Source organism: Xiphophorus couchianus, chromosome 4 (genome assembly GCF_001444195.1).
Source record: "Xiphophorus couchianus chromosome 4, X_couchianus-1.0, whole genome shotgun sequence".
Taxonomy (NCBI): Eukaryota; Metazoa; Chordata; class Actinopteri; order Cyprinodontiformes; family Poeciliidae; genus Xiphophorus; species Xiphophorus couchianus.
The window spans coordinates 14,513,162-14,539,301 of record NC_040231.1 but is presented as its reverse complement, the minus strand read 5'-3'; the positions used below and the strand labels follow the sequence as shown (position 1 = coordinate 14,539,301).

General features: G+C 36.5%; 1 protein-coding gene across 2 annotated transcripts in view; it reads right to left on the bottom strand.

Annotated features, from left to right (window-relative positions):
* The window catches only part of kiaa1549lb (KIAA1549-like b), a 65,323-nt gene that overhangs the window by 6,679 nt on the left and 32,504 nt on the right, over window positions 1–26,140 (bottom strand). For both annotated transcript variants that reach the window (XM_028015710.1, XM_028015712.1), the window contains exons 5-17: window positions 21,989–22,208; window positions 21,609–21,742; window positions 21,018–21,186; window positions 15,576–15,635; window positions 13,703–13,854; window positions 13,144–13,315; window positions 11,953–12,116; window positions 10,828–10,863; window positions 9,153–9,343; window positions 5,406–5,536; window positions 4,372–4,496; window positions 2,390–2,625; window positions 572–704 (exon numbers count right to left, since the gene is read on the bottom strand). In XM_028015710.1, coding sequence (XP_027871511.1) covers window positions 572–704; window positions 2,390–2,625; window positions 4,372–4,496; window positions 5,406–5,536; window positions 9,153–9,343; window positions 10,828–10,863; window positions 11,953–12,116; window positions 13,144–13,315; window positions 13,703–13,854; window positions 15,576–15,635; window positions 21,018–21,186; window positions 21,609–21,742; window positions 21,989–22,208 — 1,923 coding nt within the window. The remainder of the gene's footprint in view (window positions 1–571; window positions 705–2,389; window positions 2,626–4,371; window positions 4,497–5,405; window positions 5,537–9,152; window positions 9,344–10,827; window positions 10,864–11,952; window positions 12,117–13,143; window positions 13,316–13,702; window positions 13,855–15,575; window positions 15,636–21,017; window positions 21,187–21,608; window positions 21,743–21,988; window positions 22,209–26,140) is intronic.

Below are 26,140 nucleotides of genomic sequence, written 5' to 3'. Positions count from 1 at the left end.
AAGGAGAGAGGAATTTCACAGAATCTTCATAATTCTTATAATCAAGGTTCCCATTTAATTGCAAATGTTGCGGTTGTGGAGCCTACATTTTTAGCGTTGCTCAGTTAATTGATCTGTGAAATTTGGTCACATTTGTTTTTAGAAAAACAAAATGAGAACTTATGTTATATTTCTGCAACAAGAGTCTGCATTTCCTAAAGGTCTTGGTATTTGCCAAAGTTGGAGTATAATTAATCCAAAGTCCCTCTGTTAACTACACCTCTACAGTATCACATTTCTATGCCAATACCTTTAACAATGTAAATGTACACACAAGCTCTTCTGGACAAGTGTTGTTGTCCAGTAGGTTTTGGGAACTGTTAGCCCTAATGAGAGGAACTGTGCATTTTCTCCCCTATATTCTTCTCCCATTGCCCATTGAAACAACACATTTCTTTAAAGTGACTTTTTTTTATCACCAGTAGAGTGAGCCTTTAAGCTATAGCTCTGAAAAAAATGAGATGCCTTTGAGCTGCTAATTGGCTGATTAGGTTTGGTCGAAACGGTTGGTGGGTGTTGACATGGGACTCACATCGTAGCCACTGTTGCGGATACCTCTTCTGGGCCTCTCTCTCATCACAAGGAGGTCCATCTCAGTTCCTCCGGGACTTGGACTGCTTAGGCTTTGTCTGCTGCGATAGGCCATCTGTCCGACCTGGGAATGCCTGCCAATTAGAGTAAACCGAGTGAGTGCAGCACAAATCAAACCTGCAGCAAAGCAATTCTTTACTCAAAGTGTTCAAATTATTCAGTCAGTCTTTAATGTGCCTTCGGCAGAAGAAGTAGAAGATAAACCTCGTTGGTTTATTGCTTGAGGCATGATGAACAAGGTAAGGAAAATAATTGGACTCCTACTTGAAAGATGTGGTGCTGACAAAATAGGTGTTAAATTAGAACAGGACAAAGATAAAAATAAAAATGTTGGTCACACATTAGTGACCACATACAAGAGCTTAAGATTTTAATATTCTTTTGATCTCTTAATATAGTCAGTGTGTGTCATTACACACCGTAAAACACCGTACTAGGGAAAATATTAACAGATGCCATGACACATGTTAGTAGAGGTGGGCAGATCAATCCAAAATATCAATAATCAGTATCAGTATCACACTGATACTAGTGTGGTAAGCAACACTGGTTTTTATTTGTAAAAAAAAAAAAAGAAATGTGGCAACAATGTATGATTTTCATTCCAACTCACAATTGTGTGGCACTTTGTGTTGTGTTGTAAAATTTCAATAAACACATATTAAAGTTTATGACTATATTTTCATAAGTTATTTTAAAAATGAGTGCTGGGAAGTGTAGTTGTACTTTTTTTATTATTTGAAAGCAACAAAAGATTGTGACCATAAAAACCTTGAACAGAATCATGTTGGCAGAGTTCATCAGCTCCCAGAACCAGATTTGGCTCTGGTTGCACAAGCACTGTATGACCCACAGCAAGGTTCCAGCATGCCATGGAAAAGGTAGTAATTCCCTTTTCCAAGTCCAAAAGGTCCATTAAGCTTTGTTGGGCAAGGTGTAATATCTGGTAGATACAAAAAAAACTAAATAGTTACGATGTTTTATATCCATGTTTCCCTTTATATACTTCAGAAGAGGGAACAGAAGGAATCCACTGATGCAGCAAATTACAAATCAGTCACTGTGTGGTAGAATGATGAAACAGATGCCAAAGTGATGAAGATGGATCTATGGTGGAGTGAAATTTATATCATTATTGACACAAATTGAACTGTGTGATAACTCAAAACAGAAGGCGTAGAAGCATCCAAGCCTTTGGCATTCTTTCCATGATACCTTTAAAAATGTGAAAAAAACCCAGCAACGATAATTTTGTGCAAGACGAGTTGAGGGTACTGTCAAGACACAGGGAGGGAGACGGATACAAATATGATTATAAATATGTTCCTGAGTGTAAACCCTAACAACCACAACCATATTTCTGGGAAAATGACTCAGGAAACGTCCCAGTCTGGACCTGAAGGATTTTGTATTCTCAGGAAGATAAAACTGGAAATCCAATACAAATCCTAAAGAATCTGGTTGAATTTATTTCTGCCAAGAACAATGGGAAAACGTCCATTCAAAGGTGACATGCAATTGCAAGATCAGTTTTTGGGTGACAGACATACCAATATATTCTTGAAACTTGTTATTTCCTGGGTGAAGAACTGTGTGTCGATTAATGAGACAGTCTGATACAAAGAGCCGAAATTTTCTGACAGCAACGGAATGCAAGCAATGTCAAAACATGCTAACAGATTTTGCAAAAATCTGCCAGCAAAAAGTCTCTATGTAAATATATATTAATACATATCGTCTCTATCTAGTCTCCTCTTACCTTCTGTGAGACTTGACGTATGTGGACCCTTGTTCATCATCTGGCTCCAGAGGTCTGCCATGCTCACCGACTTCCCTCTCATAGTCGCTCCGTTGTTTATGCACCAGGGCTCGACCTCCACTGCTGCTGCTGCCGTTGGTGGACGGGAAATCATAATACCCTTTCTTCTTAGCTTTTAGCCTCAGCTTGTTTCTGTAGTGCTCAATGTCTGATTTCTGCTTCAACGCCAAGCTAACCTGAAGAGCGGGCATACCGACAAATGCAACTCAACACAAGACGATCAAACTTAAAAATGAGAAGAGTATTCATCTTGCTTCCTCTACTGTGGTACAGATTGTGGGGTGAATATGATATAAATTTAAGATCAGCCATGAAAGAAGTGTTTTTATTTTCTTGTTAAGCATAGGAAGTTTTGGCATGGTGATACTATTTAATACCCTTTACAGGGAGACAATTAAGCCTCAGCAATTGTTTTGACATATAGCAATTGTATTCGGCAGCTACCACAATGCAAACACAACAAATAAAGTCAAACGTATTCTAAATGAAAGGAAATCATACAGTCTGTCTTCTACAATGACAAAACAAGAAAATCAAGGTGATAGTGAGGACATTAGGCGTCTTGTCCGTTGTGAGCAGAAGGAATGCATGTCGATCGGCATAAAAAGTGAACATCTATGCAGCCACTCCTGGTGAATTGTTATTAAAATATTTTCTATGATAAAGAAATCTTATATTCCAACAGTGTGTAGAAAGGTAAATTATCTTCTATATCTGCCATGAGCGAAATACTTGGTGAGAGCAAACACACAAGTTCATGGCAGGGTGAGAAGGGTTTTTTTCATAAGGCTTAAGTAATGAAAGAAGAGATTAAAATTTAAAGTATGAAAGTTGCATAAAACCGCTAATTCAGAGTATCCAAAATAACCAAAGACAGAGATTTTTTAAACTGATGGTGCTTCAGGGTTTCCAGAGGCATGGAAATTCTCTGTGGGATAACCTAATTAAATAAGAAGCTATAACATAATTTCTAAACTGTATAGGTTCAGTTCAAAATAAGCTATTTTCACAGAGGAAAATCCATAATAGTGTTGAGCAATGGAAATTGCCACAAAGGTTTGTCAAAGTAAAGAAAGAAGTCGAATAACTGGAGGAAAGATTCAAATATGTCATTTACATATCCAGGTAGCTCCAGACCATCATAATGCTACCACTGTGTAAGTCAACATGATGTTAATTTTCTAAGATGCAGTTTTGAGTTTTAACAGATGGTCACACATTCAAAATATTTCCTGTGTCTTGCATCAGTCCGCAAAATAGTTTATGGCAAATTGGAAACAAGCCTTAATGTTCTTTTTGGACATCATTGTTATTTTTCCCAGTTTCTTTTTCATTTTTAAAAAGTTTTCCTTAATGGAGGCAAGAGAGTTAAGCAGTTCTTAAGATGTTATTCTGGATTTTTGTTATGACTTCTTCAATTAGTTATTATTGGAGGATTGGTCATCTCATGGGAAGTTTTGCTACTTTTCCACATTGTCTTTATTTATGGATAATCCTTCTCACTGTGGGTAGCTGAAGTCCAAAATCCTACCAGAACGGCTTTGTAACCCAATTCAGACTTAGAGACTTTAATCAATTTATTTCTCATCTGTGTTTTAATTTAGATCAGGACATAATTTGTTGCTGTTTAGGCTACTTCATCATGTCAGGCAGTTTATACTCCAGTCATTTCTTGGTTCTAGAAGCCTGAACAAGATGTGATCATTCATACTGAAGTAAAGAAATATGGTTGATCTCAATGATTTGACAATAAAAATATATTTTTATGATATAAAAATGTGTTTGATAATTTAAATCATTCAAGTGCGACAAAAAAAGAGAAATCTGTAAGAGGCACTGTTTTACAGCACTGTATCTCCAAGTGATGTTCTGGCCCAATAAAAACCAACATCTCTCAAAGTGCAGATGTGGGTGTAAATCACCTCTCCGTTGACGATGGCTGAGTCCTGGCTGCGGTCGGAAAATGCAGGGTGGGAGCAATTTGTCTGTGCAGTTACAGGCTTTATGGAAATTAGCTGCAGGGAGCCAGAAGATGTGTCGTATGGATCTGAAGACAAGAGCAGAAGTTTACAAACAAAGAGACAGCAAATACCGATAATCACTACCGCATCAATCAATGCGGGAAGAGTTGTCATCCTGCCTGTCTGGCCACCCTCTTCCCTTACTTCCATCCCCCCAAAAAAGAAGAATGTGAACCAACAGTTTCTGAATTGTATCACACAAAAGTCATCTGTCTCAGTAAATGAAGTTGTGGATAGCAACAATAGATCACAAGGACAGCTTTGGCTTCCAGTGTTGTGGTAATGCATCTGCGTGATAAATGAAAGAAACTGACTCTGCACTTTTGTCCGTTATCCAGCATCAGAAAAAACTGGACTCAGTTCCAGTTTCGCCGAACTCAGCTGTTGAATTATTCAAATCTAGCCGTTAGGAAAATCAGAATCTGACAAATTTGATCCAATTTACAAGCAGAGAGACGGAACTGGAGGAATTTTACTCATGTCCACCACATGTGGACAAAACAAGACATTATTCAAAGTAGAACAAAATTTAATGGAACACGAGTTATGAGATTTCACAAGGTATTTCTGGACTTATAGGAGTTGAGTATTAGAGGGTGTATGTGTGCTAATCTTGGTTCGTCACAGTAGCCAGCAGTCAAACACACCATACCGTCTCAGTAAAGTGTCTGCCTCATGCATATTCATTTGGTCCATCTCCACCTACTGCTGGGGGGAAGAGGGGTGGTTACCTTTCTGACTACAAAAAAGCTGCAGTGCCAGTGCATTCCTTTTAACTGACCCGTTGTGTGATGGAAAACCTTAGACAGTGCAAACATCTTTATCCCAAAAAGGAAAAATATATTTTTGTTTTGCTTTTTTGGAAGCCCTTGACCTTGCCAGCGAAGAAGCGGTAAAATGACTCGTTTTTATTTGCATCTACGTGCGACTCTCACCGTCCCTCCTGCGGGCCTCCTCCTTTGTCGATTTCTGCTGCGCTGTGACTTTCGGCACCGTCAGGCCCCTCTTAGAATTCAGCTTCTCTGATTCGTCGCTGATGACGGAACCGTCTTCACTTGGCAACTTGCTGCGAGTAACCATAGCAACAGGAAAGGCGGTAAGTTCCCAGGAAGCTGGGCTGGCAGCCAGGTTATGTCATCCCTTCCTTTTTACAACCTCACCTTTTCCCTCCTATCCACTAAAGCTCTTGTAAATTTATTATAATGTGTTTAACAAAATTAAATAAAATTGCTAAACTATTATCCATGTTTACAGAATACTTCTTGCACGGTCAAGCTGTCTTACCGGATTTAACCTAAATAGCATAAAACAGACAAATGCTCAGCTTTATAGACAAATGCTTCTCAAGAAACAAAAGAAATATTATTTAAAACAAAAAACAACGAAGTCCATCTGAAGGATTTGACAGTGCATGACGGAGTTGACACAGAACAGAAGGTGGTGACAAACTAGTAAGTAAAAAGAAATACTTGATACATGTGAAGTAATGTCATTTATTTAAAATACATTAAGATGAATTAACTGCACATTTAAGTGAGATTTGTCAACACTATCACTGAAAGAGTCAGGCTGTCAGTTAAAACTCTGATGGAGTTGACAAAATGCCAAACTACTGCAATTTATATGATGTTATTCTGAAAGAGGCCATATTGTAGCTCATCAGGTCCATGAAATCTTTACAATATACTAAAAGTAAGCATTTATTTCACAAAATTTCATCAAAGTTTTGTAAATTGTCAGTTATGGTGTTGACACATCATGGTTGTGTTGAACAACGTAAGAATAAAACAGAAGAAACAACTAAAGAATAACATAAGCTAACCAGAGCTGCCTATCCCTCTTGGCAAAAGAAGAGAAAGAAAGACGTCATGGGGTCCTCAGAAGTTCTGATGCCCCCCAATAATGCCTGATTTTTTGCATTCTTTTTATGTCTGATGGTGTTGACAAAAACTTGGGACAAATTTCAAGGGAATTGTAAAATATATAAAAATTATTTTTCATTCAATTTATTGATACTTTTATAATTATTTATTTGAACACTTATACTTCATTGTCATAATATATGACCTTAGTATTCCTTTATTTGTTTTAAACTATTATAATGTATTGAGTTCTGCTCCAGGACAAGGGATTTTACAGACACCATCCACCTACTACAATGTTTAAAATAAAAAATATTCAGCAAACACCAGGAAAACGTACATTATTGTGCTCACATGGGCCATGTTAGTTTAGTCAGATATTTGAAAAAATTATATTTTGTGTATATTTTATACAAATTTTGTGCTTTATCCATAGGACATGTTTTGTCCCTCTTCTCAAGTGTTACTGTTTATTACACACAAATTTTGCTTGTATGTTTAAAAACATTGGTAGAGCTAAATATAATTTCACTTGTGTCAAATTCATTTATCTTAGGTATATTTTTATAAGCAACTAAAAAAACTGCAAAATAAGAAAATGATCTCCAAAATACACCGCTGTTTTTGTTTTGTTTTTTCTGTGTGAATGAATGTGCGTTTTTAAAGATTTTGTGGAACTGATCATCTTCATCCACATTTGTCAGGCGGAAAGCAAGCAGAGAGAGGGAATGGAGAATGCAGCAAATGTCCTCAGGTTGGCATTTGAACCCTTGCTGTGTCGAAGGCCAGTAGCTTCTCACCCACTGTATATTGATTACTCATTTATGTCACATACTGTAGCTGGAGAAACAAGCAAATCCTGGAAGTAAAATAGGAGAAACATTTGCTAATTTCAACATTTTTAAAAGCTTTAGAGATTATGACTTTTATTACTCTAATAGAACTGCAACAAATTCTGCAATTTCTTTGAATAAATATGTCAGAAAATTACAGTGAGTTTAAGATTTGCTTTTTCAACCTATAGTGCAATACGCATTTCGTATTGTATGGTTGAGCATATGTTGAGTATGTTTCTAACAATGTGTATTCATGTCTAAAGTGAGCCACGACTACTTTACAAATTAACTGTACAGTTGTATTCATACTTGTTCCCATGACTTCAAACACTGCAGTGTTTGCTGGATTTACAGCTAATCAGTCCTTAGCTGAAAATAAAACTACAAGACTGGCTGTGAGATCAAAGAATTATGGTATAACCCCTAATAGTCTGTTAAAATTGATAACAGCAATGAAAAACTCTAAAGCAGGCAATGCTGCAGAGAGAAAGACACAAAGAAGTATAACGAGTTTAGTCTAAAGGAGGTGTGTAGTTCACTTTCACTGAATGAAAACTGTGAATAGAAGACAAATGAAGTGCGGGATTTTGTATCCACCAAGTATGAATGCATGGATTCTTTTATTAGTGTGTTCGTCAAATATTGCAGCTGAAACTTGGTGTAACTTTAAATAAAACTGAATTAGGAAATTAAGAAACTTTAAAGTATAATCTGAGCAATTTGGTATCAACAGCTGCTGCTTGAGAAAAATAAAATTGATCAATTTGATTTAAAAAAAATCTACCTTTTAATGTCAACCATAATACATACTAAACAATAAATAAATAAACAATATTCGATGAACTTTGAGTTCTCATTTTTATTGCTAATCTTAAACAGGGGCACCCTCTGTTGGGGGGTCATAAGCAGCCGTATACATTTGCTAAACCCCTAACAAATCTTTCTGAGTGGCAAAACTTATTTCTCTGTTTATCTGTTTTTTATTCATTTATTTATTCATTCATTCTTAATATCTGTCTCTCATTACTAGCCTCTTCCATCAACAATACCAGAATTAGTAATTTAGGTCAAAAAGTAGGTGTGTTGAAGTATTTCAAGGTCAACATTTCTGAGGGGCTGAGAAGTACCTTTTACATATCAAATTTAGTACCATATCAAAACTTAAAGAAAATGTTTAGGATATTTAAAGAAATACATCTTATCTTTTGTTTTTCATCAAACATTCATTTTTGATTCGGCCAAATGGCTTTTGACATCACTTTACTACTACTATATTACTAGTGCAGTGTCCACAATGGCTAAATATCAAATGCAAAATCACTTTCTCTTCAGTGCAAGATCCTTCCACTTGTTGGTCTGTCTTTCCCCACATTTAGTTATAAGCATGCCACTTACAAAAGTATATAGAGTATTTTAATAGAAAGCAAATGTTATTTATATGTGTTTATAACATTCTTGTATTGTTATGCTTTCTGGCCAGTATTCTAGGTTGCAAAATACATATTTGTTTCAAAAGACGTTTTACACTGTAGAAAAATAAATAAAAAAAGCTTTTTAACTGCACAGTATTGAAAACACCAGTTGCTTTGGCCATGCTCTCAATATGCTATGATGCACAAATCAAAATGATATTTCCAACTAGACTGAGGTATTGCTTCATCTTCATTTTTAAAAAACATTTTTAGGCTCTAGTGTCCTCTTTTGAACAGTGAGGAAAAAGGGAGGAGAAAGACAGGAAACGACATCAAATAGCCTGAGATAGGGAATCAAACCCGAGATAACCATGTAGAGAAATATAGCCTCTGCAAATTGTGCGAGTGCTCTAACAACTGAACGGCCCAGCAGCCCTGCTTCATCTTTTTTCAAAAAGACTAAACCAAAGCTATTGATATAATATTCAACATTATAGCTTTGACACAGTTTTGGAAAATAAAAGGGTAACATAGATCATAGCTTGAAGGGAGGAACGGTGGGAGTATCTTACCTTTTGTGTTTGTCAGCAGTGTGACTTTTTTTGTTGGCTGTCCCATCTTGTTGCAGAGCCTTTTCTAGCGACAGTGATGTATCCCGAATTTGTAGGGACATCACTAAAGTATCCTGACTGACAGGCAGCGTCTCCTCATCTCCTCCCTGCTGGCCCAGGTGCTGCTTGGCATAGTCAAATCCCTGGACTGGCTGATGGACGTGTTAGGTAGGAATAAAGAGTGACAGAGAGTTTATATAACTAATTTCTCCCCTTCTGCGAATGCAATTCAGTATAAAAAAATGCAAAGATATGTATGAGTCCGTCCCAAGATTCGCACAGACAAGCATCTCAGCATAGTTGCCAAGTACATCCTTAAAAGTTAGAGGGATTTAAAAAGCGGAACTGGGATTACTGCTCGTCATGCCTTTGAATAGATAAGCCCAGATTTAACTGTGACTTTTCTTCGTGTTCTTCATGGACTTCCTGTCTCTGGTTAAATAAATAAAAAACAGCAGTAGTCAACAAGATGAGATACACCGGTCTTTGTTAAAATGCAGTGATTAAGTTCAGCAGAATACAAGATAAGATAAAGGTGTAAAACCAAGTTGGTCTAAAATTTGGTATCGGTATGCTTATAAATAGAAGACCACTCACACAAATATATGCTGAAAAATTTACGACAGTTGTCATCTCAGAGTCATAAATTGTCTGACACATATCACAGCCCAAGAGCAGCCGGGCCAAACTGCAAAATCAATGTGTTATACTCCCGTTGAACGTTCATCTTCTTTAGCACACACTCACACCCACACTCCGAGAGTTTTATCGAAAGTGCTGCTGTTGCTAGTCTTTAAAGAAGAAGCACTAACAAGTAAGTATGATAAAAGGGTTCGGTTTGCACATTCCGTATTGCGGAGGGCTTGATGTGAGGGCCCTTTTAAAATTTTAGGAGTCACTATCTTTGAGCATTTCAAGAGCTTTCCTTTGCTTTCATATTCCTTAGTAGCAAGTATTCACAGTGTACTCTGAAAATGAAATATGTTAAATGTCCTGGCAGACCACACATGATATTTAATGAAAATGATTTTAGAGGTCTCTGTTTTATAAAATGAGATAGCAAGATCTTCCTCTGTGTGTGATAACTGCTTAGAATCTGAGTACCTCTTTGGTTTAATGCATACGATTTTACTGCACTCTTTCCTATGAACGAGTCAACAGAGAAAGCGATGGGGTCTGCTGTTAGTTATAATCTGCATTTTAATTTGTCTGCTCCAATATATGCAAACACCAAAACAAGATAAACAAGCATATCATCTCAATGTGAAAGCACTTAGACTTAGTTGACTATAAGGATTTGCATGTACCCAGGCAGAAATGATCTTTCTGCTTAAAACATCCTGCATAACACTGTTGCTCTACAAGGCCTAACCTTTTAAATCCTGCTATCTAGAGACAGCTACAAGAAGAAGAAAGGACAATATTAGCCTTGCTTCCCAGAAAATTGCTTTTTGAAAGCTTTGTTACTCTGAAGTGCTGTTATATCCTTGGTTTTCATCAGCACAGCTGGATTTACTGAACTATCCCAGCAGTGTTCTCTGAACAGAATCCCATTCAAATCCCACGGCAGGCTCAGCTGAGCCTTGGAAATAAAAACACAGATTACTAATGAGAAGAATTACAGAGTAATAGATACCTGGTGATAATAGCTCACGTCTCTCCGATACGCCATCTGAAAACACAAAGGCAGCTGTTTAAAAGATGCTAGTGAGATCTAAGTTTGGCTTCCAGATTATCTGAGATTCTCCCAAAAAAGACTGAAAGAATTAAAAGGATTTAGGTAATGTGCCAAAAAAAAGAAGAATTCAAGGCAGTAATCTCTGCATTATAGACTCTTCATTGGGTTTGGGTTATTTGGTTCAAATCAGTCATATTAACTGTCATTTCTGACATCGGGAACTATTTTAAAAAATAATAAATGAAACAAAGCAAGAACAAGGGACCTAAGAATCCAACCAAAATTTGCATGAGAGTGATGAAGTTACATTTGGAATGACAGACCAGTGCATTAACACACTGTACAATATCCAACAATCACAAAATAACTCACAAGAAAGGGTACAATTTACACTCATGAAGTCAAGATTTATATGATGATTCATCAACTTAGGTGGAGAAGGTCAAGAGAAATGTTGTGTAAGAGCAGTAGCTCGGAAACTTAAAAACTGAGGAATTTATAAACATTCTGTGGCAAGTCCAGTGTAATCATGGTTCACCACAATAGTGAATGTGACAATATCTGCAATTCGAAAATCTAACCAACGTTGTTTCTCTGATGTGGTTGGCTGTTAGCCAGCACTGTCATTTCTGCCAATAACTGTGCGGTCAGAATAGCCTAAATTATATTGGTGGGTCAAGGAGTGATTGTGCAACTCAAACTGAGAGTTTGAGTAATAAAAAGTCTCTTCAAATGAATGTTACACATGTCATGTATGGAGGGTAAACTGGTCAGACAACATCTGACGTCAAAAATGATCTCCATCACACAGGACGAAAACTCACTGCTACAGATATTTATTGTTGGTAAACATGCCCAAGGAGGTTTGGAGAAATCATTTAGTGATATATTCAATAATATGACCCATGAACAGTAGATCTTTTACATTGACACACAAAGCACAAAAACACAAATAGAGCATATTTTCTTAGCTGATTAACTTTATACTAACAAACAACAAATAATTATAATATTTAGTAAGCATGGAAATTGATAGACCTAGCTGCATAACTAAAGACAAAGGACTGACAGAAGGAAACTTGCCTTGGCTCTGGGATTGAGGTTACCAATGGCGTCAGCTTTAAAGTCGTTCTTGTTCTTTTTGCACAGCACAGCTGTGATGATAATAATGATGAGTGTTACCACTGAGATCGGGGCCAAAACTGCAGCAATAATCCAGAGGTTATTTGGAGGGTTCTTGACCACAGCTGAAAAAGCAGAAAGACGTTTTACCGTTTCTTAATTAAGTAGACTATAAGACTGTGACAGAAACATTTGGTCCACAAGTGAATTACTGTAATTTCTGGACTAGTGTGCGCACCTGCATATCAGCCTCATTCAATAACTTTAAAAACATTTTTTTTAACTTTTATATAGGCTACACTTGTGTATCGGCCACAAGTATCCATGTTGTAACATGAGATATTTATACAGAAAGATGTTACACAGAAAGATCTTTGTTAAAGTATTATTCACAGCTTTTTTATTTCAGTACTATACACAAATATGTACTAAATGTTTTTCTGAACATGGCTGCTTAAGACAAAATAAAATACAGTAGCCTACCAGGAACAGTCACTGATTGCTATCTTCATCTTCCTCCTGTGCACTAAAACTAGTAAAGTCGCCTTCTTCAGTGTTGGAATCGAACAACCTCAGAATTACTTTGTCACACGCTTCCTCAGTCTCTTTCATTTTCCCTCTCAATGTCTCTTTCGTCTCTAGTCAAACATCCATATATTGGCCGCATCATTGTTGCCATAGTGTTCAAAATGTGTGAAAAAAGTAGTGGGTTATAGTCCGGACATTTACGGTAGTTGCAAAGATTACATAAGAATAGAGATTTTACAGCAATAACAAAAGGCGACATTCTAAAACATGCGGAATCATTAATCGCCCTCGCCAAGTGACATTGTGCAGCTCAATCTGATATACAGAGGCCCTGACTCAGCTATTGAAGGCTACAATCTATGAGAAAACCCTGCGTGTGTGCACCCTTTCTCCTCTTCTCTTTCCCTCTTAGCATTGAGCAGATCTGCAGCCCCAAACAAACACTGTCCCACTGGGAGCATTTCAAGGAGATTACAGAGCAACCCTTTTTTCTGGGCCCTTCACCCCAGCGCCGGCTCTTCTTTCCAAACCGAGGGTGAATCACATGTTTTCATTTACCTTACTGTGAAGGGTTCGTTAAAAAGTTCTTTATGGTCAAACATGGAAGAGAGGAAATGTGCTTACGTTCTGCTTGCACCTGGACAAAGTAGCCCAGGGTGAGTGCCATGGTCTGAGAGTCCACTGTGTTCAGGACCTTGGCAGCTGACGTGCCAGACAGAGGAATCCCATTATGCTGGACGTAGTAAGTCATCTCTGCTGGATTCTTTAACCCGGACGCTCTGCGGATGCTCACCATCTGGTTGAAGACAACATGTCTTACGCCATAGTCATCCGAAATGATACAGTAGGTCAAGCAGTTAATTACATTTTTGTGCAATTCTGCTTTAATGACTAAACTGAAATGTTAAGAGCAGTTGTTTAGTGAAAAGTCTCTGGCTTGTTTTGATGGGCAATTAGTAAATGATGAGCTAAGAAGCTCCCTAATTATGAGGCACTGGCCACAAGTACTCATCTCGAGTGATATAAACGTGTTTATCAAAGTGTACGTCTTATGAAATATTCATAGCATTTGAAAGAAGCCAACATAAACAATTTCATTTCACTGACTTCTCATAAACATGCAAGGGCAGTCTGATAAAATATCAGAGAAGACAAAATAAGCTGATGCCTGCTGTTTTAGTACCTGGACGGTGAAGCTGCCCACAGTTGTGGCTCGTCTAAAACGAGTGCCCTGTTGCCCTGCCAACACAAACAAGTCGGCCAACCGCTGCTCCATTAGACTGGCAAAGCTTTGGTACTGTCCCTCCAGGCTGGCATTATCAACATCCTGGATCACTGCAAGTTCAGTCATAAGGCAGAGTGGAGAGATGGTTAAGACAGATAGTAAGCTGTTCTTCAGGGCAAAAAATAAAAAAGAACAAGAAGAAGGTAAAAAAATTTGCATGTGTCCTTCTGGTTTATACAGCCTAAAATGTGTAGAGAAAACTTAAAAGGGACAAGCAAAATAAGTTGAGTGTTCTCACGTTTGGGGAAAATAAGTGATACTAAAAGTGTTACGTCCTGACAACTTACAACGTTCAAACAGAACTGCAAAGAACTTATGAATTAGGATATGTGGATGCTTCATAAACTTCTTGATTCCTGCATCAGAGAAGACAACAGCAAAACCCTAAATGCGCTTTCTGCTGGGAAACTGGATCCATAAACACGTTTTATTAAGTATGCCTCACTACTAGGACAGGTTTGGGCCTAGTTTTGACTATAGATCTGCCTTAATTCCTCATTTCCCCATTCTAATATTCGATTTAACTTAAAGTTGTCCTTAACATGTTTAGGTTCCTGTATGCATTGACTTGTTGCCATATAACATGCGATTTAAGCTATTAATTATAAACATTTCCAGTTATTTTGGCATTATCTGAGTCACTGAAAACTTTCTCATTATCATCAAAATCATTTACCAAATTCAACCAAGGAGTTAAAACCTAAGCAAGAATATACTTTTTTTTTTTTTTTATCTTAAAGAAGAAATGTTGAGCTTTATCTCCAAAGACTTGTGGATCAGATTCCATATTCTCCCAGACTATCATGTTCTGGTAACAAAAAATATATAAATTACTGTATAAAATTGGCATAATATATGTTTGAATTTTAAGATTTTAAGCAAACATTGTATTTTGAGAAACCAAAATGTGTTCAAATCTAATAATTTAACATTCAAAGGTCTGTTAAAATCTATGAATTTGATGTGATCTAACAAGTAAAAAAAGACAAGCTGGCACAGAAAAATAAAGTGGGTTTTATTTACCTTTCTTACTAATGCTAAACAAAAGAAAGAAAGAAACCTCCACACAGGTGCTCCACTTTATCGAAAACTGAAAAAGCATTTCTGTTGATTGTATGTCGTGTTGAGTGGGAGTAGATCTCATTACGGCGGTGCTGACCTTGTATTGACTCAGCCTAATATTGCAGCATGTGCAGATTAAAAGCCACAAAATCTGATCTGAGACTCATACCTGAAGCCAACGTACAAATATGCATTCGAACATTGAGATTTATTCTTTGATAATATTATTTTGGAACAGTAGAAGATACATTAGAAAATTAGACACCACTCTCCCAAAAGAGAATATTTAAATTAAATTAAAATATTTAAAATAATCAAATAAAAAATAATTAATTTTAGATTTGTTAAAGTTAATTTAAATATCATATCAGTATGCTACATCCTGTAATTATATAATTAGAAAAATCCAAAATATTCCTATCACTTCCAGAAAGAAGAAAGATTGTTCAATTTAAAAAGTTACTTTAAACCTGCATGTGCAAATGTATGTATAACTTTGGCTTTAACTGTCAGACCAAAGTGAAAAAAAAATGAACACAAGCAGACTTTTCTCAAGTTTTAACAAATTATGCTTTAATTCCATCATGTAAATAATACAACATTACTTCAATAATGGATGCATGCCTGATAAATGCATTTTGAGACACTTCAGAAAGTTTCAGAAGATGATTTTTTTTTCTTTACCCAATTAGAGCAATGACATCCTTACCTGTGACAACCCAGAAGTCTCTGGTTTCAACAGACGTGTTCAGATTGTGGTATTCAAGTGCTGCAAAGACAAAGAAACGTTAGCATAACATCCTATTTTAAAGCTTTAATCTTGTGCACTTTGACTTTATAAAGCTTTTCTTATGCCAAGTGATACATATTTGATTTGAGTGATTAAAAGGAAACATTTAGAATAATTAAATGGTTTTGATTACCCTGTCTCTGAGATGAAATGGTTGACACATATTTTGTATTTGAGAAAGAGTCCTGTCAAAATTTCCAGAAACATCACAAGGGTAGGCAACAGTTTACACTTTTCCCCCTTTTTTTTTTTCTTGTCTGTGGTTGAGATATCTGTTCAAAGCCTCGTTATCTCTGGATGTCAGACAAATAGAGACGAGACGATGTGCTTAAAGTCGTATGAGTTCTAGTTGTGTCTATTCTCTTACATGTATTTCCTGCCTGATTAAGCTCCTGTGCCAGTGGGGCTTGGCACAGTGGTGTTTGGAGGGAATGCTGCATCAGTGGCCTCTTAAAGCAGACTTGCATAAGTGCACACTCAGGCATGTCAGGGGGAGATGGGCGAGGAGCGAAAGGGTGAGAAGAAGAGCAATGGTAATAGATAGGTCGGAAAAACTGTCAGCAAAATCTGCTGTAGGCAAGCTTAGTTGGACCATCAGAGACAGGGATTCAAATCAAACTGTTTACAATAAGGGGCGGAGGAATAAACCATTAAAGGGCTTTAGTACTTTTTTTTTTAAAGCAAAAAATATATATTTTGATCCATAAAACAATTTTTAAAACAATAATTCATTTTCCACCTATAATTGCTTTTTAATTGCAGACAAAAAAAAATTCCTGCAGCTTTACTCATGTTCTTGAGAGAAATAGATTAAGAGTGGCGAGGGAGTAAAAGAGCTGAAACATGCAGTCCAGCTTACACAAGAGTCACACAGCAACACAGAGCTGCAGGCATGCACTTTCGAGTCATGTGAGATCCCAGGTCTGTTCTGTAGGACCAGAGCTCAGGGTGGTGGAAAATCACCCACTGTTTATTATTTGTTGCAATAATTGCCTTTGAAATGAGGGCGCAACGTCTGCCAGAATATGCTTGTGCCACCCATATAGAGAATAACATTATGAATAGTTAAGGTATAGCAAAAACAAGTACAATAAATGATAGCTATCCAAAGTATTTGTGGTATTTCATTTGTGTTTGAGTTTCTTTCTATATCAGTTCCTGCATCTTTTTCAGGGGAGATTGTCTTCATCTCTTTGCTTGGAAAACGAAATGGATCTGTAGTTAACCAGATCTTTCAGATTAATTTCACCAACAAAGTACAAAAAGAAACTAAAGAGGCTCTTCATTTTGGCTCTATCAGACATCCAATTTATCTTCATTTAACCAGAAAATAAACTAAAAATCAAGATCATAAGAAAAATTATTTCCAGATTGAATTTTGGCGACAAATCTTCTGTTCTTCTCAGATTGGAAAACAAAACCTCCATATGTTTTTAAATAAATATCTATCTTCTTGCCTTGTCTGCCTCTTATAATCCACCACAAGTTCCACACACTCATCTCATAAAGTCAGGGAAAACTTATGCAACCACAATTTATTTACCAGGCTGAGCTGCTTATCCACCATTTACAAATAAATCACATATCTACAGTGATGAAAAATATGCAACCAAGACAGTAAATGATTAGTGATACACTCCAGATTACTTTTAGTAAGACACTGTAGAGATTCATAGCAATGAAGCATAAATGTTTCTGCCAAGGACACACCAGCTGCAAATCAAGACATAAAATGCTTTCAGATAAACACATTTTATTTAAAGTAACATTACTGATTAAAAATAAACTTGTTTCTCAATCCTGACAAATGTTATCCATTCAGTCTGGAGTGCCAGGGGAAATAATAAAACAATACAATATAGGTTAAGCTACAAAATATACCATGAGTTATTCATTCTTTAATGCAAATAACTGTCTCTAAATGTTTTTGATTTTGATTTCAATTTTTCAAAAAAACAAATATTCAGAGTTCTCGTTTGTATTTCTTCTGTTAGTATATTTGTGAAGATTATATATGTATAAGTTTTATGATCTTGTACATTTTTAATTTTAATGAAAGCTTGTTATCTCCAAATCATTCAAGCAGACTCATCATTCAACAAACTTTTATAATCTACAGCATAATGTTTCCAACACGAAGATGTTTTAACAAGCCTCCAGTTTTCTGTTACTCAAAACGATGGTAAAATATGGTCTTTAATCACTACATTTCATCAGTTTTATGTGTGGTTCGAGAAAGAACAACTATAACCTAATGTAAAGAAATAGGAGCTGGATGTGATGGGCATGCTTCCATCTGCATGCATTAAAAGCATCCAATATCCAGAATTTTTCTTGTTCAGTTTTGGCAAAGTCACAAAGTCTCAGAGACATTGTTTTTATAGATTTTCTGCCTGGAAGTAGACTCAAACATGAAAAGACAAAATTAGCTGGTCTTTTTTTTTTTTTTTACCACAACCCTAGACTGTTGCAAGCCAGAATCTGAGGTTTGCATCATGATGGATGTCAAGTGGTAAAAGTATTCAACCATTAAAAATTCTCATTTTGCACAACAGTTTCCTCTTGCGACAACTATGCGACAAATAATTGTAGCATTCATGATTTTCTCCTGTTAGATGTTGGCAAAAGTTTGTTTCAACTGGACTTAAGTCAGAGGTTTCACATATTTACCAATCTTCTCAGTGAAAGTCTCAGTTCTAAAGACACCATCTCAGGGCATTTCTTCGAAATATCACATCTGTCACAGGACTGTGACAGACACATTGCTCCAAGTGCTGTCTGTTGCCAGAGGCAGGAAAAAAATGCTCTCAAGGCTGTGATCAGCCACAAGGTATAACAGAAAAGCAAGTCTCGGTTGTGACTCATGCTGCTCAAATGTCTCAAGCATCAAGTCCTTTGTGATTTTGAGCGTTATTCTACACATAGCAAAAGTCCAGTTTTGCAAAAGCTGGGGAAATACAGGCAGCACAGAGGAAAATAGCACAAACAGACAATTAAAAAGGTGTAGTGACCGACATTATACCTTTACAACTGTATATTATCTTGAGATAGGTTTTAGTTTATCAGTCCAGCTAATAAGTACGGGATTACATTTTACCAAAAAGAGGGCAAACTATGCACAGAGTTTCAATGTGAGTCTATGTTGCAATATTGAGTACAGCTCACCGGCATGATGGGAAACCTTAGAGCCTAATCAGAGTAGGTTCATGTAAGGTAAATATGTTTGGCAGACTGACTTCTTTACAGTGGGGACTACAATGCATTAATTTAAATTAATTAATCACATATATTTTAACATGTTACAAATATTAAAGTAATTATTTGCATCAGGGTTTTTTTTACATGCAAAGGTTCTGGCCGGAAACAGTAGCAGTGGACTACCAACCCGCTTCTTTTGGCTCATTGGGGGTTCATTTTTGCTATTTGATGGGATGCTGGAAAAGGCTATTGTTGTTTGCGAGTGGGGAAAACAGCGTCGGAGCATCCAAAATATAATCACAACATAACACATGCTGCAGCAAGCACAGACATCCCAACGCTAGAGCCCACAGTCCACATTTCAAAAGAAATATTTCTTTGAAGAATTTGCATGAATTATCATCGGATCCTGAAACACTTGAAAGCTGAATGCGTATAATTTTACTTTCCACAACATTGATGGTTGAATAAGCTAAATAATAGATTAAAAAGAGTAATATATTTGTTGTTGAGCTCATATGTTGAGTCATTCAATAATTTGGCAGTAAAAAGGGTTTTTAAATTGAAAAGGTTGCTTATTTTGTCAACATACAGCTTTCTATTAAAATGCGATTAATTGCGTTCAATTAGGCACAGACACTGAAATTAACTCGATTAAAGTTTTAATCGAACCCCAACACAATTCTTTTGGCAAGAAATGCACCTGAACAGCTAGCTTCTCTTTACCCTTCCAAATCTAGAGTTTGTAATATAAAATAAAATCCGAATAGCTTATCAAGATTGCATGGCTGTTATGTTTACAAAAAGTATTAGGAAAGTCTTTATGAGAAAAGAAACAATTTCTGTAAACATTCTAAATTTTAACACAGCATCTTAGTGAAATTATTTAACTAAAACAAGTGGAAATTCTTGATTAAAAAAACGATATATAGACGAATGTAGTGCAGTAGAAATGTATCATGTATTCATTCATGATGTCTCGCTTTAAGAGATGGTAATTTAAAGCATTAACTTTGAAAAGCTAATTACAGAAAATAATATATATTTTTAAATTGCGTTAATGTGTTTTGTAAATGAAAATGACGCAGTGTTTAAATAATAAATATCAAATGTAAAAAGGCAAGTGAGTGGTCTACTAGTGTCGAAAATGAAAATGAGAGGAGTACCACTTGATGAGAGAGTTAAAGTATAAACAGTGCACGATACAGGAAATGTGGAAAAAAAACAACATTTTTGAGAGCATACTTTATGTCTACAGAGCTTCAACATTTAAAACCTAAAATTAGAGAATATCTGTGGTTGTATGGGGCATGCAGACAAGATGAGAAAACTATCAGATGAAAATGTGATCAGAGAGCTCTCAATCCAGATGTTTTATCTTTGCTTTTATTTCCACCATTTAGGTAATAATGCTGTATTTATACTCATTGGAGAGGAATGTTAAGAAAAAATAAATTTCATATAAAGAAAATGTAACAGCGGCTGCATCTTAAAGGTAGGAAGAACCACAGCATCATAGGATAACTACAATATACCAGTTCTTAATAAACCAAGACAGGTTCCTTTGTTAGTGTATATGTTACTTTTCATTTATGACTATTATGGACTCATTCATTTAAAAAAAACATTTGCTCAAATTGAATAACTTTTCTTCTTTTCATACATTGCTTTTTGAAAAAAAATGTGATTAATCACAATTAGCTAAACACAAAGCCTCTTATTAATTAGATTCTTTTCATCGCATCCAACCACTACTTGCTTCTTTTTTTTTAAATCTTAGACCTTTGCCTGTCGTATTTCTTTTTGCGGAGACACACTGGACTCCCACTGGGACTACTGTTTAGTCTCCTGCTGATTCCTGTCACTGCTTATTTATCTTTGCACTTTTAAACAGATGAAGACTGAATATTTCCTCAAAAGCTGCAGAACAGTCGCGAACACGGGATTACTGGAAACCAGCAGTCATTTAGGCTGACGGGCACTTTACAAGACGGACTCAGAGGCTCCATGTAGACCACAGCTCATAAAAGCTTTCTCTAAATTAACACAATAGATTTGAAGCTACCAAAGAAACACTCCCTAATGAAATGCATGCACTCTTTGCAGCAGCTGAATTTGGTATTAACACATTTATTTCAGACTAGAAAAAAAACTGCAACTTACGCTCAGCAATAATAAGAGGAGGATAGAAGAGGAAGTAGCCCACCAGCTCAGCAGAAAACTGACCAAGAAGGTTGGAGGCAACTGTTCCATTAAGAAATACAGTCCCGTTCTTTACAGTGTAGACTAAAGACACAGCAGGAGAGCCTGGTGTCTGAGAAACACTCAGAATCTAGGAAAAGATGAAAAAAATCCCAGATATCAGTTTAGCAAGAAAACAAGGTGCAGACATAGGAAACGACAGAAAGGAATTGAAAACTACAGAGCAGTTAGCTACTTTAAAAGCCAGTAAAAAAGAAAAAAGCAGCATATTTTTTACTTAAACGTGTCAGTGTCACATTAGCTTTAATACATGGTGCACTTCAATGTGGCAGCGCATTAAAATTAGTAAAAACAGTGGTTCACTGGCATAATTACCATGCATCTGAAAATCAGCCAGTGAAAAAAACAGAAACACCCCAATTCACGAGGGGAGAATTTTGCACAAATGGTGAGCAATTTGCATCTGTTTGAAGCTGCCAAATCTTATAAAACGCCAGATGACTAACAGTAGCAGAGCAGCCCAGCCCAGGCAAATTAAGGTCACTGCATTACCTGAACTGCAAGTCGGCTTTTAGCGCTGAGAACTTTGGCCTGCGCCTCAGAAAAGACCTTCTCAAGTCTCTGTTCCATCGTTTGTAAGAAGCGACAGGATCGGGGGTCGTCACCTGAACCCACAAACTGCAACACTGCAACACAAAGAATGGCACAATGTAAAACTTCATGGGCTGCTAGAACTTAGTTTAGATGTACTGTGTATGGTTATAAACTTTACTTTACACACATGTAATGTGTCATTTTAGTCTCTGATGTGGTGTGACAAACGAGCATTTTTCTCTTTTCAGGGCAAAGTCACAGCAGGGGGAAAAAACACTATGAAGTCTCAAGCTGCTCTGTGACATGCTTGTTTTCACCCTGAGTGAGAGTTGGCTGACCTGTTTTCAGCTGGAAGCCAGTGGCGGGGCTGGATCTCCACAAAGCAACAGGAAGAGGCAGGGCTGTCACCATGGGGAGGTACTGTCGCAGGTCTGCAATCAGCTTATCACGGCCGTAGGACATCAAACCCTCTGCTACTACAGAGGGAGGGTAAACTGTCTCCCCTCCTGTCACGTGATAAGCCACCGTCATGTTGGGAGAGCCAAAAACCGTCTCCACCTGAGATAGTTGAGTTTAAAAAACAGGAGACGGCTGTTTACAGATATACCAAACATAATTCACATATAGCTACTTATGTAAGCAATGTGAGTTGGTGAAGTGTCCCTTCGTTAGGTTGAACAACAGCTCAATAGTTTAAAAAAATTAAGTTAAAAATGTGCGGGCAGTGTAGAAGGCACAGCTGTGATCCCCACTTTTTAAGGATTCTTTATCTTACTGTTATGGAGTGTTATGGTATAGACGTACTCTATTATCAAATGGAATTTGTCTAAAGTTATCTTGCCACGTCAGTAAAATAACAAAATCTCAGAGGGAAGATTCGTATGGAAAAAAAAGACTGCTAAGATTTTACATGATTGTTTACCATTTACTGACAAGGGTACAGATTTAAAAAACCTATAGATTAAAATAAAACAACTAGAATCAAAACGTGAATTGATTCAAACTTTATCAAAATGTTCAAGCATATTAATGCAAACTTGAAAGGTATTTTGAACCACTCAGACCTTCATCCATTCTGATTGAAAACCTTAGCTCTATCTGAAGAAAAGACACCCAGGTCATGATGCAACTACCACCATCACTTACTCTGGATATGCTGTTCTTGTGGTGATATTTGATGTGTTTTTATTACCAAATAAATCATTTTGAATGTTAACAATTTGAGGCTCCATTGTATTCTGCTGAGGTCTAAAATGTCCTTGTTCGGGCTCATATATTGTGCAGTCTACATTATCAGATATTTTAGAGGCTAATTCTAAAACATCAACAAATAAAATGGAGTTGGAAAATTACAGTTGTGGCAAAATGAAAGTAGGTTCAATTTTCAGCTTCATGATTAGCTTACCGTGGATACTGACCCAACATCACATACAAATTTTACACTGAAATGTATGCGCCTATAATTTGAGAGAGAAAATGGGAACAAAAATCAAATGCAAGTCTCTTAAATGTTACCAAATGCCAGTAGGAATCTGTTTATCCACAGTACTGCTGGTACCTCTATTCACAACAAATGTCACATAAATGAAAGAATACTGCAGGCTGTGTGGGATCCAAAATTTCTGTTGTAATTTATCATTTTTGACTACACAGAATAAATCAGGCCACACACTGATACACTAATGGGTACATTGAGTATATCTATCATCATTCAGTTGAAACTATGTTGGCTTTATCTATAGGGTTTTCATGTGCAATGTACTGGTTATTAAATGTGCTTCTTTGAAGAAAAATTGTGATGTTTCAATCCAAGCAAGCCTTTAGCGTATTAACTGCAGTGTGAATAAAAGTGGGTAGCCAGGTGTTATATCCCCATCAAATCCAAGTGGGCTCTTTAAATATCCATAAATATCCATATTTATGGATATTTATGAGTAGATGTGGAGTAAATAGATAGAACACATTTCCCACAGCACCAATTAACCAACTGCTGGGCAATGGTTCGGGTTTTTACACCAGAATGTAATGAAGTACCTGAGTTGTAGGAAATGCTATTATGTCAAACATCTGCTTTTCTTGCTGTGATACAAGCTCTAGTCCAATAAAAAAATAAATGAAGTCAAATTGAATTAGCAAAAACAGTTAGTTATGATATCTGAAAATGTTAAAATCTAATAAAAAGACCAAGGTCTCCTAAAAACTATTCTGATAGTCACAGACGAGCACAGGAGGAAAAGACAGTGGATGAAAAATACAGATATGTCACAAGAACCGGTAAGAACTGAGAGGTTGCTGAGAGAAGAACAAAGAGCAAAAAAATAATAATAATTATGATAAGGAGACTGTAAACTCCTTAAGTCTTTTAAGAGATGGCTTTTGTTATGAGACCAAGTGTCTAAGTGCTCGAGCTAGAGCTGAAAAATAAATGTGTGCTTTTGCATTTGTGCATCGACACAGAGAGTGTCAATGCGTTTTATCAGGAAGAGTTAGACTTTTTCCTGAGTCCTCTTCATCATAAAAGCTGGGACAGGAGAGATGATGGAACTAGGTGTTTTTGTAGGAGAGGTAGAACCATTCACATCTGTTATTGAAACCCATCAAAGAGCCCGAATTGACGATGAGGCCAAAACACTGAGAGCCTCTTGTCTCCGTAGCTGAAAGTTACGACTCTGCCTCCACACAATTCAGCCTTGTTACAAGATCTATGAATAGAGCTCTGTATCATCCCTTCATCCTCTCAGGATCAACCCATGTGAAGGTGCTATTAGGAACAAACCTGCTATTTCCTTCGTGAAGAGTAGGACAGACAGATGGAAAAATAAAACAACTACCAAAAAAAGAAACATGTAGATCTTTAAATTGGCACTGAAAATTCAAAAATAGTTTTTCAAAATGTTTTTAATCTTTAGTCTTGTGTCATTAAGCTAATTCATAAAATCAGCTCGGCACATTTGTCTCCTCCCAACCGTTTTAGTCTATAATTAAATGCAAAGGCAATTTCCCCAGCTATCAGCTGCTTTAAAGGACCCATGCATTGTTCAAATAGGTGACCAAAGTGCACTGAAGCAAAACACCTTTCAAGAACACTGAGAGACACTGAGGGAGAACATGAGCTTCACATATTCAGCAGCCATGTAGAGGCAGAAACACTTATTTCTGCCTCTGCATTTCTGGGTTAAGAAATGCAAAGAAAAGAGAGAAAAATGTTATAGCACTGCCCACAATAACTGCAACTTATTACAGACAGAGGGATATTGCTTTTCACACCTGATACAGTTAATTATTACCGAAATATTAAACAACAGGAGCTAAACTCAAGCTCTCTCTGTAGGTAAAACTGATAACACTGATATCCTTGATTGTAAATGAAATCAGTCTAATAGTTCGGCTTTCAGATATTTGCTTGTATATTCAAATAAGACTAAAGTTATTGCATTTAGGCTTTTAACGCCACAGAAAAGCAAACTTCCACTTTATTTACCGTGGAAGGTTTTATGTTGGCGAGTCACTTTTAAATTGCATATGTGTCCTTTACCAACAAAACATTCCCAAACTTGCAGTAAAACATTTCCATTTACACTCAATGACTTTGATTTGTTAGCGTAAAGACAGACAGAAATGCTTGGTAGAAACTATTTGCATCCTGAAGTATTCAACCTTTTTACACAAACCAGCACAACCAGTGCTGGTTTGATTAATCAAACCATAGATTAATCAACTGTTTAAGCACTTTAACATTTGCTACAAACTACTTAAAATTGAGTAGTGGAGAAAATCTTTCTTGCTTTCTCAACTGAACTTGGGACATCTTTCCCAAGCTGATTTTTCAAATTGAAATTTAAAAATCTTCGGAATAAAAATGGAGCATGTAGTTAAATTGCATCGTTCAAGCACTCTCACAGGATCAGTGAGTAAGAATATTTGAATGGGGTTTTTTTTCATTGTTATTTCATTTTTTATTGTTTTTTTTTTTTTGCCTTGTTTTGATATCTGAAATATTAAACAGATAAATAAATTACCCGAAGAGATTATATCTGGCAGTTCTAGCTTTGTTAAATTTGCTCCCTGTAAAATATGGATGTAAAATGTTCCCCTGATAAATATCCTTATTAATTGCATAATATTTTCCAGACTGGAAACTCTGCATCTCTATGACAAGAGTACTTGTAGTTCCAGGATTGTGCATAAGAAGAGATGAGAGTTTTTAGCTTTTGAGTCCCATCCTCATGAATATCAGCTCAAGTTCTCAAGAATAGGCCTATTTCCCTTTCTGGAGCTTACAGTGAAAGATTGTTTGTTTGTTTGTTTGTTTTTCCTGAGCCTGCCCTTTAGTTATGCTGCTGTAATTACATTCCACTGAGAGTATGTATATGGAAACTGGCACTATACAAAAACAATGAACCAAAATGATCCACAAGATTTTTTTTTTATGTCTTGTATATGTAAAACAGGGGGAGGAAGGAAATAACTACACTAAACCCATTGCTGAG